Source organism: Paracoccidioides lutzii (genome assembly GCF_000150705.2).
Source record: "Paracoccidioides lutzii Pb01 unplaced genomic scaffold supercont2.3, whole genome shotgun sequence".
In the NCBI taxonomy this organism is placed as follows: Eukaryota; Fungi; Ascomycota; class Eurotiomycetes; order Onygenales; family Ajellomycetaceae; genus Paracoccidioides; species Paracoccidioides lutzii.
The window spans coordinates 1,484,484-1,502,032 of NW_015440949.1; the positions used below are offsets into that span (position 1 = coordinate 1,484,484).

Here is a 17,549-nt window from a genome sequence, read left to right on the forward strand (position 1 = left end):
GCTTCAATATTAATATCTCACTCTCTCTATCTGACAAACTGAGTAATACACTCACTGTTTAGAATCAGGAGGGAGTACATTACGTTGCAAGCCATACTCCCTCCTGAAACTCTTTGGTAATGGTGTAACTAGCTGCCACTTTTCCCTTTAGGAAGTCCGAGGCGGAACAGCCCGGCCATGTTGTGTCTAGGCCAGATGTCGAGTATGTGATGGGGCCGTTCAGTCGAAGATATCTGCTAATTGTTTGGTTCAAATGGAGCAAAACGCCCTGCACGCGATCAGGAGAGACGCAACCGCGATTGTTCCAAGGTTTATGGTAAATCGGCTAGTTAACCAGTAACTAACCAACTGACTAGTGTGTTTGTATCCGAGGATGTCCAAATCAGTTGTCGAAACGGTGCTCCTCCAGCCCCGCGCCGCTCTCTGGGGTAACCATTTGCCTCGAGCCAAAAGGCTTGGGGCTTTGTCGGGTCTTTTCACCTCTCTTGATCCTAACTGCTATCAACATGCGGGATGCTGATTCCTAACGATAGCACCAGCCCAATGGGCTTGTACGCAGTGAGTTTGCTGCCAGCTTTTAGCCAACCCAATCGCCCTTTGCCTCTGCTGCTCCCTCCCACTGCTCTCTGATGGTGTCCAATGAGTCTCCGTCGTGTTCTCGCCTGGCGCTTCTGGCCCATGACTTCTCGAGTTTCAAAGCTTCTAATTTGTGATAACACTAAATCTTTCAGCGACTCTGAGTGTGTATGCCGGTGCTAATGGGCGACACGCCGAACATCTTTAGAGTCATTGACTTTGCCTTTCATTCCCCCAGGGGGGGGCGTCAGAGGAGTTTGAAGGCCGCGATCCCTGAGTTCCCAATGCCGGAAATATCATCCATTCCTTTGTTTATGTCTCTTTATTGCTCAGACTATATATTTTCCGATGTCTCTTGAGCAAGCACCCATAATGATATGTCTTACAATAGAATCCTTTCCAAGAAAGTGGTTGACTCATTCACGAGAAATGGGATGCAAATTGCGATCTCGGTGGCTGCGAGGATAACCCATTGGATGCGGCCCGAGAGTGCTGTTGATGCAGCAGCAATCCCATTTACTGCTACTGTCAAAGACTTTACAGAAACCTAACCAGAAGGCGCAGGGGATGTTTGTGCAAGGTTGTTAGAATGTTCTGTTGTGCTCTCGAGGCTAATGTAAATGTAGGGGGAGCAAGCATGACAGCGCTGATCCAAGGGATCATTTCACCGGTGTATGCAAAGGGCGAGGTCAAAAGCGTCCATTTCCCCACCAAGAAGTAAGCTCTGTGCGTGTACATCCCGCTTCTCATAACCATAAACTGATTTTGTGCTGACTGCTGCTAGAGATTCTTGAGCAAATTGTCCTTTTTCAATATCGCCCGGGAGAAATGGTTAAGAGTCCTAGCTGAAATGGTATGAAGACTTGTTGGATAGCTTCCTGAGGTTTCAATTACTTGCATCCAAAGCATACGATCCCAGGTACACAGAGCTACAGTTGGTAGAAGTGGACAATCTTGAAAATGATTTCAGCCTATGAGAGTCCTTCTGTGAGGGTTGTTATTATTATTATTACAAGCATAGAAGTGAGCGAAGCAAGCGAATCGTTCTTGAGAGGGCTCGCTACAGCCTGATATATCACCTATCATGTGACAAATAAGGTGAGTATCAGGTCACTGACAACACCACAATAGAGTGGGATGGTTGGATGGTTCATATTTTGGGAGGCCTAGCTAGCTATCTAATATACGCCATATCACGTGCGGCGAGGAGGCCGCCCGGGCAACCATACGCCCAACAAATAGTACACTTGGATATGAACATACAGTATTATTTTTTAGTCATATATATTTAACTGCAATGAAGAGAAGAGAAATGAAGTACTGCAGCGGCTCCTCCTAGCTAGCTATTTTTTTTATAGATATAGATTAGCATATAAAAAAGTTTGTACTTATAAACTCATACATCTATCTACATTGCCCGTATCTCTTTTCTCCTACAGGTCAAGATAGTGTTTTTATGTCAACATGCGAGAACAGTTTTAGCGTCGATTAGAGTTTGCCTCTGAAATTACCCGTCAGTCTAAATACTGCCAAGATATATCAATTGCCGTAGATGAAAATTCAATTTCTATTATATATTTAGTTAAAAATCTAATTATAAGTAAGTTATATAAATATAGTTAACTAAGTTAACTAACTAGTTAACGTTATTATTAGTTCACTATATGAAAGTAACTAGTTCAGTATTTTATTACTAATAATATAATTTACATCTATGTAAAAGAGAAATTCAGCTACTGTGAGCTCAATATTCCTGTTACTAAAACAGAGTAGTGAGTCTGAAGGTAGCAGGGTAAAATATGCATTTTTTTAAAGTAAAACCACATGCATTAAATAACCACACTTTTGAGTGAACACATCAGAATCAGCTTGAGAGAGCAATTTTAGACATCCTGGCAGCTGCTCACATGCTTGAAAATTGCTCAGTTTGGCTCTAATGGCTAAACGAAGCCTTCCTTCATAATTGGAAGCTTTGATCTTTGATTTGGTGGGCACATTGAACTATTTCGTCGGTTCAGGTGGTCATCAATTCATTGTCACTTACGTCAACCTGGGGCTATGACATCATATAACTCTCTCATCGGGAATCGTCTAAATACAGCTTCAGGTTTCAACAATGAACCTTGCAAATGGTCTGATTATCAAGTTTAAACCTTTGGCGTAGAGTAATGTCCTACTGTATAAACAATTTAAATCAGTTTTCCCGAGGACTCTTGATGAGGCTGGAATTACTAACATCAACAGCTACATATATCCACTCTCTACACTACAAATTTCTCGGGTCGTATTCGCACCTCACTTACACTCTTTTGATTATATATCTTGCCAATATTATCTAGATTAAAGTCTTGCAGCATGGTCAGATTCATTTTCTCTCTGATTGTGACGAGCTCAATTGCATTGGCCAAGTTGACCTTCAGCAGTCACCCTCAGCAACCTATCCAGGATGATGGAATACAAGTGATCTCCCCAATCCGTGATGCGTGAGCTTAAACACCTAAGTTGAGAATATGCTGCAAATGCGCCTCTAGTCCCTTGTCGCACATATAATAACGGCTTTAACTAACTGATATTACCGTCTCCCTCTCTTATAGCTTGGTTAAATCCTATGTAATTCCTGAAGGTTAGTTCCAAACAGAAAATATCGAGTCCTACCCAGACATTTTCCCCTTGAACAAAAGCTCACCACACGACGCATAAATACAGTTCTCGACGATTTTTATCCAACTTTCACTCTGTACATAGCCTACCCTCCAACCCACACCACCACACGTTTAGGGAATAACGTCACGACGAACCACACCTGGACAACACCAGTCCTCGAATTCCACCACTTAAGCCGCCCCCCGATGAGTCCGATGCCAGCCCTGCAAACCGAAAATGTCTACACCGTCGCCCTCACAGACCCAGATTCAAGGAACCACGACGGCTCCAGGAGCGAAATGTGCCACTGGATCGTATCTAATCTCTCAAATATGGAACTTTCTCCAGAATACCATCCGTTTGAATTAGAACACAATGTCGATGACTACTCCCCTACTCCCATACGGACCTTCACCCCAGAAGTCTTGGTGCCATATCTTGCCCCATGGACCCACAATGGAACTGATCCTCATCGCCTTGTCTTCGTGTTGTTAGAGGGCAACTCGTCTACGGCGAACAATGTAACTGTGCCGAGGGATAGGAAGGATTGGGGCTATGGTGAGCGCGGGTATGGGGTACGGGATTGGGCGACGGAAAATGGGTTACATGTTGTGGGGGCTAATTTTTTTTGGGTGGAGAACGGCGGATGGTAATGGAGTATGAGATGCCAAAATAAAATACCAATCAGAACGATGATAAAATGGGGGAGGATTGATAGATTGGATTGGATTGGATCGGCTTATAATATTTGTACCTGGCCCCGGTCAAGTTAAATAAGTATGAGATGAGGGTTGGGTTGGCTACCCAAGATGGGGAGGGTGTCAATCAATCTACTCTCCATTTGTTTCGCAGGCGTCTGACATGCTCAGTTGGTTTAGTTTTTGTTAGAGCAAGAAGGAACTAGATGTGTAGCTAATCAACGAAAATAATTTACTGGTTCATAAATTGTCGATGACGCGGCTCCTGAAAACATATTCAAAAATAGTTCACCCTGCAAGTTTCAAGAAATGCTCATATATTTGCTTGCTACATAGCCGGCTCAGAATACTCGGTGAACGTAATTAGGTCACATGGGAAGGTTGGTAACTTTTTTTGGACTTCGCCTATCCTCCACAAAAAAGGCAGTTGGAATGATACAGTCACCATCAGTCTTTATAAAATCAAAAGGGCAATTTTGAAGTGAACTCGACGAAATGCCAAAGTGAAAGGAAAAGAGAAACGAGCACACGAGGCAGTTGAAGAATAAAAGAGAAAAAGAAAAAAGAAAAAAGGCAATGAATACCATTATTTCACACTAATAATTAAACGGTTGCAGCCTGGATCTTCGATGCATAAGATACTTTCATAGCGCTTTAAGGAATTTCAGAATCAATTCAATTCAACATAGTTAGATGGGAAGAGGCCGCTTTGGCCATTGTATTCGCCATGCCACCAGTCCTCGTCGGGGAATTCCTACAGTGGGGAGTAACAGGTTAGTCGATGCGACATTGAACGGGCCAGAGAGACGACGGATTATGCATCGACAAAAGAAAAGAACCAAAAAACCTACAATATTTGTGATCGTCGCTCCTTCAGGGAATCCGAGTTCATTATCCTCAGCAGCTTCGTAGTCATACTGTGCAGTTGCCGTCCGCCCAGTGGCGGGTGGATGCGCAGGGCCGGATCCCGATGCTGGCGCCAGTTGATTCGGTGTCGAGGAGACCTCGACATAGTTTTGAGGGAACAGTCCACGCTCCCCACGGGCATTGATACCCATCCACCAGTCATCACTCACCATGTCGATCTCCATGACATATTCGCCCTCACGCAGGTCAATTTCATTATCCTCCGTTTTCTCGTAATCATAAACGACTAGGGCGCGAACAGAAGGACCAGATTTGGTTTCTGGTTCGCGATGATGTTCGGATGCAGAAGCTTGGGCGACGGCGCGGGCTTCGTCGTGAATACGTTCATCGTCCAGATCTTCTTCGTGTGGAACTTGCTGCTCAAGCGAGCGGATCGGTAGAGCGGTTGGGGGAGAATACTGCTCCTCGTGTGCATCGGCCACCTTCTCATTTGCGGATCCCATACCTACTGGCAGAGCAATTCGAATGGGAGAGCTTGGTTGAGCAAAGGCGGGAGATTCTGGAGTTGGGGAGCGTGGTTGCTGGGGCGGGGTGGGTACTTCCTGGTGTTGATCTTCGTGTGGTTCGTCAGGTTCAGTGGGTCGGAGTGGCGGTCCAGGATTAGGTACGCCGCGAGCTGCACTTGGCTTACTGGTGGTATCTAAGGCGGGCGGGGACGGTGCAGAACGCTCGTAGGGGAACTCTGGTGCGGCAGCGCCCATTGGAGGGGCATTCACGAATCGATCCCGGATGAAACCCACACCTCCACGTGGGACATCCTCTAGTTCTTCTTCGGGGTTTTGGGGAGTTCTGGTTCTCCCATGTTCGCTACCCGAATGTTGATGAGCTATACCACCGCTACCCGTGTGTGTAGTTTTAACCGGTTCCCAAGATTTGCCAGCGTAAGAACTTTTCCATCCACCTCCGCCGCTGGACTGGTTTTGCAGTGGCCGTTGAATGCCTGAGGACGGAGACGGACTCTCCACTACACCACCCCTCTCCCGTGCTTTATTTTCAGCCCACAGTTGAGCTGGTGTCTTACCTCCTTGATCCGCAAATGTTCGACTTGCACCTGACACGGTAGTAGCGTTCGCGGTTGGAGTTGCCTCGAATCCACCGGGAATTGGAGCCTTGGTACCAGTGAAAGCGGAACCGCCTGTAAATCTATTGGCAACTTTTGGTTTGGGAAGACTTGTTAACCTGACCCCGGAAGAGAATGCAGCAGACCGTTCAGCGATGCTTCTCCGTTCCTCACTACCAGTGGAATCTCCCGTGACTACTGGAGGTGTAAGTTTTGCTGGCGCCCGTGGCCCTTCAGATTGGCCCTGCGCCCTGGCTCGAATCGCAGCAATATCCACCTTTCCGACGGGTTCGTATGCTCCTTTCACTGGTTCGGGACGATCATCTTGAGACTGACCGGACTCACGCGCCTGGCGACGAATGGCAGCGATGTCAACTTTTCCAATTGGTTGATAACCACCTTTTACGATGTCGCATGAAGAATTATCCTCCACAGAACGAGGAGCGATATTTGATGTGTGCGATTTCTGGGACGTGAGCTCCTGCATGTTAACCTTGGTTGGCTGATATGCCGGTTTGACCTTCTCGAGTTGCGTTCTTGTAACCGGTGGCGCATCTTCTCCCCATCCATCATCATCTACCCTCTGCTCTCCGTGTGAACCCGTAGGGTGAGTTGCGCCCAGGGGCTTGAAGTTTGAACCGGTCCTTGCGGGGTTAAAAACTGGTTTGGATGCGACAAGTTGTTTGGAGGCAGCGCTGAAGGTTGCTAGAGAATCTCCTACGGAGTACTTTGCACCAGATGAATCTGCAACTTTCTGTACAATACCTTCTGGGGTTAGATCACGATCCGATCGAGCGGTAATTTGGACATGGTATCCCTGGATATCAATTAACAAACAAAAACCATAGAAACGAGGGAACGATGGATGACAGTTCGCACATGTAAAACCTTAGACACGGCAGCTAGATGACTTGTAAAGTATCCCTTTGTTCTTTCTGGGACTCCCTCACCACACCAGCCAATAAGAACGTTTTTAGGAAGTCCGGTATTTGGATCTTTGACCTTCACGTAGGCGAATTGTATTTTTCCATCAGAGAAATCCTCAATAAGGTCTTCTAGTTCTCCCTCTATTAGAATCTGTTAGCAATCAGGATCGTTCACTTTGATATGGGCCGCAATGACAGAAACAAACCTCCGCTGCTCTGGACCTTCAAGACGCTTTCCTTCCCTGCATTATTTTGTTGAAATGCATTGACTAGAGGTGTGGATACGGCAAATATGGCCCACTGTCCATATGTTGGCGAGGCAGCGGCAGGTCCCGTTGGAACTGAGGCTTCAACCACAGCCCAATAACTTTTCGAGATGGTTGGTCCATTAGTGGACAAGTTTAAAGTAGCCATGGTGTGGAAGTTGAAGGAGGCGTTAATGTAATGGGTAGACTCAAGGTGACCGAGCAGCGATCAACGCAAACCGTGATGAATTGGTAGCCTGTCGTCAAGGTAATGATAGCATGTCAGCCAATGTCCCGGGCCTTCGGGGTGTAATTAGGAGATATGCATACTTATAAGTTTGCCTAGACGGAGTGTATAATAAATGATGTAATAAAGGGACTGGTAAACCGCCGGTACATCAGAATACCAGTCAAGCAATCCAATAGTATCTGCTCTTCAACAGCGTGGATATAAGTTCGAGAATGAGAGGGGTGGTTTTCACTTCGGATCGAGTAAAAGGATTGAACAAGGAATGCCTAATTGTGGCTCTTTTAACTAGACCGTGGCGGTAAAGAAACGCGGTAGAAATTCGCAGCTAAATGTCAGATATGAAGAGAAAAGGGACGACAAGAGGCAGAAGGTCAACAAATCGTGCAAATCTCTATATTCTCAGCAGTAGCTGTAGGTGTAAATCCAAAAGTGTAAATCCAAAAATTGAACGCCTATGTTTGTCTTGTGTCAATTCACCACTTGGGACACTTCCAAGCCATAATTACGATGAGTCATCAAATTGAACGTGGCGGTGCAAACAAGTCTGGCCAATGAAAAGCGAGTAGAGCTCGTTGGTGGCTGAGTGATTGAAGAGGATAATGTGATTAACCGCATCACGTAACAAATAGTCAACGTTCTTTCATCCCACTGATAGCTACCACCGTGTGGCGGATTCTCTCTGAAAATTATCAAATATTCGACTCAACTATCTTCAACACATCATTTCTTCATGTTTTTTATTCAAAATGTTCTTATCTCAAGAATCTCACATACAGTTGACCATTGTTGCATATAAATCAAAATATATATGTATATATTATATATATCAATGATGAAAGCTGCAAAGATATAAGAGATTTCTGAAACTACTCTGCACAAACAGCTTGCTGGCATCAAATCACACCCAGAAACACACACAAATGATCACAAATTGACAGAGATTGAAGAGAAAATCCTTCTTAAGCAATTACTGAATGCAGATAAGTGAGACTTTTCAATCTGATCAGAGTTTCTGCATGAAATGATATATATTTTACTTCAAGCATGGTTCTTTTAATTCTATTATCATTTTTAAAGTTAACTAAATATCTAGATTTATTCAACAGCATTCTCAATTACATACTATAAAGGGTTGTGCCCTAACCCTCATGATACTCAGGTTCTACCTTCGTACGATCGAAGCAGCGCTATTAGAGCGGCGCTATCAAAGCAGCGCCTCCACCACCTAGACCTTCGTGCGATCTATGCAGCGTTATCGAGTGGCGCTATCAAGGTAGCAACTCCACTTTATCTGTATACTACCGAGGCGGCGCCTCTACCACGAGGCAATGCCTCAATCATCCTCGTAAAAAGCCCCTTACTACTGAAGCCTGCCCTATATAAAAGAAGCCTGATCCATACATGATCTATCTTTCCTTTCCCTTTAACGATTCCTTTTTGTTTTCACACGCGTTAGTTGTCGGCCGTTCTCAGCGACTAGCCCGCTACACATGCATATTATAATTGCTGTATATTCTATTAACAGATGAAATAGAAGAATTCAAAGATTATAAAATAGTAATTAAAGATGATATATAAAATTATTCAAAAATATAACATTTATTAAATTAATATTTAAAACTTTAATAATATTAATTTTATAATAAGATTTTATATTATCTTTAAAGTCATCATTATAGTTAAATATAATAAGAAATTATATCTAATTATTTTTAAAAAAATTAGTTTTTTCTTAAAATTAAAAAAGTATTATATATATTAATAATTAAATTATTAATATAATAAATATAAATTAATTTAAAAATTATTTAATAAATATAAAAATAATAATTTATTTTTAATAATTATTAGTAATTATTTAACTATAAAATTTAATAATTATAAAAAATAATTATATTAATAAAAATTATTTTTTTCTTTACTTATTTATATATAAAAAGATTTTTATAAAAATTATCAAAGTAGAGTTTAAATTATTAAATTTAAAAAAAATTTATTAAAATTTATTTTTTAATTATATATTTTAATAATAATATTATTATCTTTAATTATTAATAAAAACTTAATATTTTTAATATTTTAAATATATTAAATTATTTATTAGCTTATTTATAAAATTTATTATTTATAAAAAAATTTTAATAAAAAATATATATATAAAATTTAATATATAAAATCTAATAAAAAGTAAAATTTAAAATTTTATTATAATAATAATTAAATTTATTAATTAATTTATAATTAATTTTTTAAATTTATAATTTTTAATTTTAATATAATTATAAATTTTATTATAATATAATAATTATAATTTTCAAAAATTTAAAATAGCTAATATTATAAATCTAGTATTATTTATTTGAAAATATTAAAAAGTTGCTAAATATAGATAATTTAAATTGAAATTCAACTAGTTGAGATAATTAAATTTAACTGTTCAATTAATAAAGTTGTTTACTTCAGTAAGAAATTATTATAATAACTATTGTAGTTATCAGCAGGCTATTATTCACCTTGATAATTTATTTAAGAATAAATAAAGTACATAAAACTAAGAAGACTACTTTTTATGTCAATGAATTGTATGGACATTATAAGTGCTAAAGTGCTAATGATAAACTAAATTGACATTTCTTCAAAAGTATTTTGTAATTTGCTTCAAGTTATTCTAAAGAAATATTCCAGGCATCGTGCTACAGTTAGTATTCCGCCAGGCTGTTGTGCACCCTGCTGCGGGTATTTGTTATATATCTTCCTTTACTCATCCACTTCATAGTTAGCATGGTCTTTTCTTCTTAACCATCCTACCTTTACACGTATACAAGAGCTTTTGCTACCATCGCAGTTGGGATTTTCCAGGGGTCTTGACGGCTTAATACCCAAGCCACGTGCCTGAAGTTTCTTGCGGCTTCTGATTGGCTGCAAAAGTGAAGCGTGGTTGGACTTCACCCCGCCCGCACTAAACTATTTTGGGAAAATTTTTCAGCCTCTCCATCACCATTCCGTTTCCAATCTCCATCGACAACAACGCATCGCGTCCACCCCAACAACACATTTTCCATCACCTCTTATTATCTGTTAGCCTTATCCCCAAGTGTAGCGTGGCTGTTAGCTACATTTCTGTGTTATTGCTGCAACATTACTCTTTGCGCGCTTTCGCGCGCTTTCTGTACGCCTTTCCAAGGCCTTTCAATAAATTCACAAGTTGCTCTTATCTTCCTCTCTGTGTATTTCTAGAGAATCACATCTCTCTCGAGCTGTGATCTCCTGGCTACTGTATTCTATCCCGTAAGGCGCTCTTGTGCCGTTTTCTATTGCTTCGTTCGATCTTAAACTCTTTGATGGTGCTCCCTTGATACCGGTTCCTGGCTTGCCAACTCATTTTTTTCTCTCATATTTTCGTCTCTGGCCAACCTTCTCCCAAAGGGGATCTATCCAAGTGTTCTTGGACCGGCTGACGCGTACTCGGATTGGTTTCTGTCATCCTTTTCTTTTAGCTCTTGGTGACTTTAAATGGACATTTCTCGTTGTGTCTGCTTGATTCACCTGTGAGCACATTGTCTTTCTACGCCTCCTCTCCCCCGTTCAGAGGACTCATTTGCCTAGGATTTTGATTATTCTTATCCTTCTTCACGTTTCATTTATGCCAATCGTACCTGTACCGCAGGTGTTTGGTATCTATGTCAGAAATCACATCCACGCCCAGCAGTACCGGGTCGTCATTTAATCCTTACACAGACGGTGCTGCCATGGAGCAAGGCCATTCGACTTATCAGCCTAGAGGCTCAACAAATGATTTAAATGCTTCCGATAGCTTTCAGCAACATCACTCTACGGATCCCGATGTGGCAATTAATCATGTGTCTAACACCAAAGCCACGAATATTGCAGTGGCCCCCAACTTTCTTGATGAACGCGGCAATCAAAATCATACTCCAATGCTGAAACGGAAGCGGTCGACAAATGACCTTCAAATGTCCATGGACTCCAGCAACCAATACTCTATGGAAAGTCTTGCCAGACGTGACGACACTCCTAGAATGGAACCCGTTCGTGAGTCACATTCAACTACATTTTCTCAGGATGGCAACAAACGTGTAAAATCCAACCATCTCAATGGGTCATGCGTTCTTCCCTCAGGGAAGAGCCATGTACAGTCAGCCACTCCTTTCGATGGATCTCTATTACCGGGAGAAGTATGGCAGCATATCTTCACATTTCTTCCGCCTACCTCATTAGGTCGCGTTTTATGCGTGAACAAGGCCTTCAAGTCCCTTCTCACTCCAAGTGAGTCGGAGTTGCCCGATTTTCCTCAAACGTCGGGAGCGTTAAAGTATCTTATCCCTAATTCCATCTGGTCTGTTTCTCGGAGAGCCTTTTATCCGGGAATGCCACGCCCGCTGTCTTTCCTGACGGAGTTGGAAATGTGGAGACTTGTCTATGGAAATACTTGTCAGTTCTGTGGAAAGTCCAGTTCCAGTTCATCCTTAACCGATAATACAATATGGGAAGCCGGGCCAGGTCTTGGTGGAGTTCGTATTATTTGGCCTTTCGGGATTCGAGCTTGTGGTGAATGTATCAAGTCCAAATCTGAAAAGGTTCATCTACTCCCTCCCAAACGTTTTATTTGATATTTCCACTAACACGGTATTAGGAAATGGATCTTTTATTCTCTTCACTTCTGCCATCCATACTAATTCCATCTCTTCCCTTTGCGTTTTTTACCCCGTCAATGCATTTTGCTTCCTCAGTAACTTTGCGCAACAATCAACCGCCAACTGACATGATCCTGACTAAATACTTTTACAAACCCCATGTCGATGACATGAGGCGTAAATTTGAGGACGTTAAATCGCTTGGCCCTGCCGCAACTGAGGAGTGGATCAAGGGCCTTGAAGGCAATGGCAAGGACAAGCTTGCTGATGCTGCTCGCTTAGAACAATGGGAAGCATCAGGTGGTCTTCGATCCATTCGGCTTGCTCGAATCCATCACAGCGAAGCCCCTTTGCCGCCCTCTTCCCTGGATTTCGGTGTGAGAAATCAACCTATAGACATGACTACTGGGTATTCTGGACAATCTACTCCACTCACCAATGACAAATCTATCAACGGCCAGAGCAGTCCCACTACTCTTTCACATACTTCTGGTAAGCATTACGGGGCCTGCACCTGACATGAAAATTTGATCTTAGTGAAGTTGATTTCCTATGTGCCCTTTCAAGCTTTTCCCCCTTGCTTCAATTTCAGAACTATTTCAGCCTATCAACATATGAAAGGTTTACTAACTAATTCTCAACATCCAGGTTCTAAACTTCCCCCACGCCCAATGAGTCCTGATTCAAGTCAACCTTTATCGTCCTCAAACTCGGCGCATCACCCACGGACGGAACGTAGCCTCCGAGAAGTCAATGAGGCAAAGGCAAGTCGCAAAGCCGAAATAGAGCGGCGCTGTTTAGATCTTGTACCACCTTTGACACCTGCTGTTCTGAGCCATATGGATTCGTTTTTGGCTGCCATTCAAATTCCACATCCTTTTACTGACCGTGACTGGGCCATTTTGAAGCCTCGCTTATTGTCACAACGCGATGCTGCAGAGCGTCGAGAACAAGATAAGGTAAAACATGACCAATTTCTCCAAGCCAGGTCTGAGGAGCGTCGACAGCAAGACGCACAATATAGAGAAGCCAAAGAGCAGCTAGACAGAGAATGGGATGAGGCACAGAAACCTGTCCGAGATCGCATGGCATTGTATGCAGACGAAATAATCCGTGAAGGATGGCGCGGCGGCGAAATTGTCACCAAAGAAAAAAGCCCAAAATTTGCTGCTGATGTGCTTATTTACGTCAAGGATAAGTTCTACAGGGACCTGGCGCAAGAGGTCGCCCTGGCCCGTAACACCGGCAAACCTATCCCTGAGGATGCCCCCGGCGTACCGCCCACCCGCAAACTTATCCTTGAAAATATGAAGTTCATTTTTGATACCAAGATCAAACCACTGACAGAACAGTTTCAAAAGGAGCTTTTCCTCTGCAATGGCAGTGGCTGCGAAGGCAATACTAAATTTTATGGATTCGAGGGCGTAATCCAGCATTATGCTGCAAAGCACACTAATGTTCTTAGTTTGGGCAGTGTCGTCGTTCACTGGCGTGCTGAATGGCCGGAACATTCTCCTTTCCACCCTAATCCTAATGCTGCAAAGGCTCTTTTCTTTGCAATGCCCCGTCCGACCATGGGACACATTGGCTATCCAAACCCGTCCCATGGCCCGATGTTTATGCCCGGCCCAGACCAAGTGCACCATCATCCACCAGACGGAGCTCCCGCGTATCCACAACCTTCGCCTGGACCTTATAATCGCACTCCATTTGGGACTCCGTACGCGTATGGCTCAGGTCCCTATCGACCACCATCACCCGCCTCCCCGTTTTACCCCAAACAGCAAACAAATTTTGTCTATCCAGCACCTCAGCCAGGCTATGCTCCTGGTGGAGGCTACGAGCCCTATAGGCCACCCCATCCTCCGAATCCAGTGTATGGTTCACCATTTCCTGGGCAGGCTTATCCACCACCTTACCCGCCCCCAACTGATTCAAGGGCTTCTCAACCATACCCACCTCCCCCATACCCACCACCAGCGTGTGGCCAGCCACCTTATGCTGCACCGTATTCCAGTAACCCGCATCCACCAAGACGGGGTGGAGCTCCGGGGAATAGTTCGAATCCCAATAGCCAGGCGTTTGGCGTCTACCAAGCCCAACTCGATGACATAGCCAAAAATGCGCGCAGCATTTGGAATGGAACATCTGGTATCAAGGACCTGCCACATAATGTCCGGGCTCAAGTCGTAATTCACCATGTTATATCTCGGTTTATAGAACGGTTCGGTAATGAACCGCCTTTGACACTCTTTGCTGATGGTTTGAACAACCATGCTCAAATGAAACCCATAAGGAATCTTAGCGGCCTGGTATGCAGAACCTGCAGTGAGGCTGAAGGTTCTGGACGTCTGCACCACCAAGACGCGAGTAGAGCCGATCGCAAAATCTATACTCTACCTGCTCTAGTTAGCCATTTCCAATCAATGCATGTCGACCGCAACAAATCGACCCCGCATCCAGGATCTGAACCGTCGAGGCTGGAATGGCAACGTGATATGTTAGTACTGCCGAACAATGCGAAAGTTTTAGAATTGGTTGAGTCTCCCGGGATGGATGATGTCAAACTACAGTTAGTGTCAGCTGCTTTCCCTTGGGTATTCCCCTCTCCCCCGTCGGCCAACCACACCCCACTTTCAAACCTGAGTGATAGAAAGCCGCCGGAGTCCCGTGACACCAAACACGTCCATCGCAGCCACCGCAATAATAGACGTTCTAAATTTGCAGAACAGAGGCCAACCGATATGAAGGCCACTTTGCGAAGTCCAAATCATCATGTTGAAGTTGCGGTTGATGATTTCCCGAGATTTGTTGAATCACCTGCCACGGATATCAATAAAGGCCCAGATCCACCCATGGACGATGAATATGATCCCCATAGACCAGCCTTCATTGAACCAGTCAGAAACCAATATGATCGAATTGATCTTCGACGTCCAAGGCAAAGTCACACTTCCACAGTCCCTATCAAGGATAGATCTCACAATATACGGGATCAGGATGCAACCCATGGCAATCGTAGTTCGCCTATCTCGAAGCCAGCCAGAGAGCAGCCTAGTGATGCTGACCAAACTAAGGGTTATCCATACGATGACCACCGTCATCATTCATCCAGACAACCATCACAGCTCCCTTCACAATACAGGGGCCGCCTGTCTAAATCTGACTATCCCCAATCCGTTGTGACCGGTTCCATAGCTGCGGAACTGCCAAATGAATCCAAGAAAAATAGGACTCCCATGAGGAACGTTTCGGAGGATGGTGAAGTGGAGGAAGGAAGTCACGCACAGGAACATCTCCCTCCAGCACAACCTGCCCCAGCTGAAGAAATGACGGCTGCGGAACGTTTCTTGAGTAATTTCGTGCCTGGTCAAGAATCTGAAGAATTCAAGATAATGACGTCTCGGGGGCCACAGCGTAAAGCTGGTGACTCTACTAAGGGGAGATGGCTTGATGCGCCAGAGCATGATGACCGGCGTTGGCGTGCTGAAGGAGCTACCGGTGGCACAGCCGAAAGCAGTGTTTCTGGAACCCCTACGCATAGCAAACAACATGGAGGCTGGAACCGACCCAAAAGCCCCGTAGTTGGATGGTTCCGGGACTTCGACTCGAAACATGACCAGTATGCGTCTTCCAGACATGGTGAGGAGGTATCACCAGAATCCACCGATAACCACCGAGGAAGAAAGAACATGGGTTTCTCAGAAACTCGGCATCAACCTGAGCACCAAGCAAGGCGTCCTCACAGCAGGTTTGATAGATATGAGGCACAAAGACATGGCTCTCACCGACCACGTTCCCGTTCTCCGACGCTCTGTGATCTTCTCCCCATTGAACCGACGTACTACCGCGAACGCAGCCCCATGCCACCTCGAGTTCGACAACGCCCAGTCTACGCTGCGCACTCGCCAGACCCATATCATGATAGGGGTCTGACAGACCAAGCCGTCGGCTTCACTCGTCTTCCGTCTCGTGGTACGTATCAGTATGTGGAGGAACCGAGATATGGGGAACCACCTTACGATGGTGCCGTCGAATACGTTCCTGTCAGAGTTGGCCCACGCGAGCAGCAAAACCCCGGTGGCTATTACGTAGAACGCCCCATCCAGCGAGGGGCACCGAGGGAATATATCGACTATGAAATAGACTACGCACGTCAACCCCCTTTAGAACCCCACTGCCAGAATTACCCTGGTGATAGTGTTTCTGGAAATATACACGGCGTCAGCGGTACAGCCCCTAGACATTCCCGTTATCGTTAACATGGTGGCTTTAGTTGAGCCTTTTGGTGACCCTGTTTTATTTTCTTCTTCTAGCATGTCCATGGTGTTATCTCCGTGTTAACTTTAAAAGAGGGGAGGATTCCAGAGGTTAACATCACATTACAGCGTGTTAACACATCTGTCATGCCATTTCATTTTTAAAACTTCCCTCTCTGTCAGTAAATTGCTGCAGAACTCACTTCTAATTCTGCAAAAGCTTCTATTCCATTGTTGTTTTCTCTCATCCATTCGGGAGAACCCTTCTTATTTTTCTTCATCTTTATTTATATTTTTCCCCTGCAATTTTCTGGCCTCTGTATTAGCTTTTCCACTGTCGTCTCTGGAAGAATACCACACGGTGCAAACTCTTATTTGCTTGGCTTTTGATTTCTGCCAGTATCTCCAGATTCTGCTTACCTTATGTCTAAGTCAGCGTTTCGCTGTAATTCATCCTTTCACGTATCTTATTTCAAAGTTTCTGTTTCTTAGTATCTCTTCGAACGGAAATCCCCAGATTTCTATTTCGTCCTTTTCTTCTTCCGAGCTACAGCCACGACAACTCGGTGGATGCAACAAAAGGATGGTTCCAGTTTTTTGGACACAAAGTTTTCAATTATTGGGTCCTCGCTCGTCCCATCGGCATGTTTTATTTCTATATATATTTTTTTTTCAAAAAAAATTATCGTTTTCTTTCTGATTGTATGACTCTGATGTGACTGGATCCCCACTGTCTCTTCTGTTTTTCTCTGCTTGTTGATTTGCCGCTTCTGCCTCTTATCATATTTCTAAGCTTTATATACTCTGACGCTATCTGTAATGTTAGACTTACGTTATTGTTTTCAACTCTAACTTGTATCAGACTCAAAGTTGAATTTACATCTTTAGAGTGAATATATTAAATGATATGACGCAGAGTGGTAATCTGGGACCATATTTTCTATAATGCTAAGCTAGTTAGTTTATATTTCAATCAGATTCTTTTTCAACTATTCTATCCAAAGCAACCCTCTTTCCTATTTGAGTAAATATTTTAACTACAAATTCAATCTAATTATCATTCAAACATGCAGGCTTTGAGGCCTGCTGCTAAAGCTGCTACTGCTGCTATTTTAGCCTCAATTTCTGACTCCTGTAGTTATTTTCTGGCCTCTAGAGCAGTAGCTTCCTCTTGAGCCTTCTAAATCTTTACTATATTGATAAACTGAGTATTTGAATCAACTTCTACCTTCTTTTTGATTTTTGACTGCTGTAGAGTCTCTAGTTGATTAGAGAGTTTAAAATTGGTAGACTAGCTAACATCTTATAGA

The 17,549-nt window shown here is 43.5% G+C and overlaps 3 protein-coding genes across 3 annotated transcripts; 2 read left to right on the top strand and 1 right to left on the bottom strand.

The window, feature by feature from the left end:
• Nucleotides 1-2,931: 2,931 nt before the first annotated feature.
• PAAG_01763 (hypothetical protein) lies at nucleotides 2,932-3,872 on the top strand (the record flags this gene model as incomplete). Its single annotated transcript, XM_015844440.1, has 3 exons — nucleotides 2,932-3,059; nucleotides 3,171-3,199; nucleotides 3,283-3,872. 3 exons carry the CDS (start codon nucleotides 2,932-2,934, stop codon nucleotides 3,870-3,872), a joined length of 747 nt encoding a protein of 248 aa, XP_015701348.1.
• A 715-nt stretch (nucleotides 3,873-4,587) lies between these two features.
• PAAG_01764 (actin binding protein) lies at nucleotides 4,588-7,244 on the bottom strand (the record flags this gene model as incomplete). The annotated part of the gene is made up of 4 exons (XM_015844441.1): nucleotides 4,588-4,671; nucleotides 4,769-6,721; nucleotides 6,784-6,971; nucleotides 7,037-7,244. 4 exons carry the CDS (start codon nucleotides 7,242-7,244, stop codon nucleotides 4,588-4,590), a joined length of 2,433 nt encoding a protein of 810 aa, XP_015701349.1.
• A 3,761-nt stretch (nucleotides 7,245-11,005) lies between these two features.
• PAAG_01766 (hypothetical protein) lies at nucleotides 11,006-16,242 on the top strand (the record flags this gene model as incomplete). The annotated part of the gene is made up of 3 exons (XM_015844442.1): nucleotides 11,006-11,923; nucleotides 11,980-12,472; nucleotides 12,629-16,242. The coding sequence occupies 3 exons, from the start codon at nucleotides 11,006-11,008 to the stop codon at nucleotides 16,240-16,242; spliced, it is 5,025 nt and encodes a 1,674-aa protein (XP_015701350.1).
• Between the last annotated feature and the right edge of the window lie 1,307 nt (nucleotides 16,243-17,549).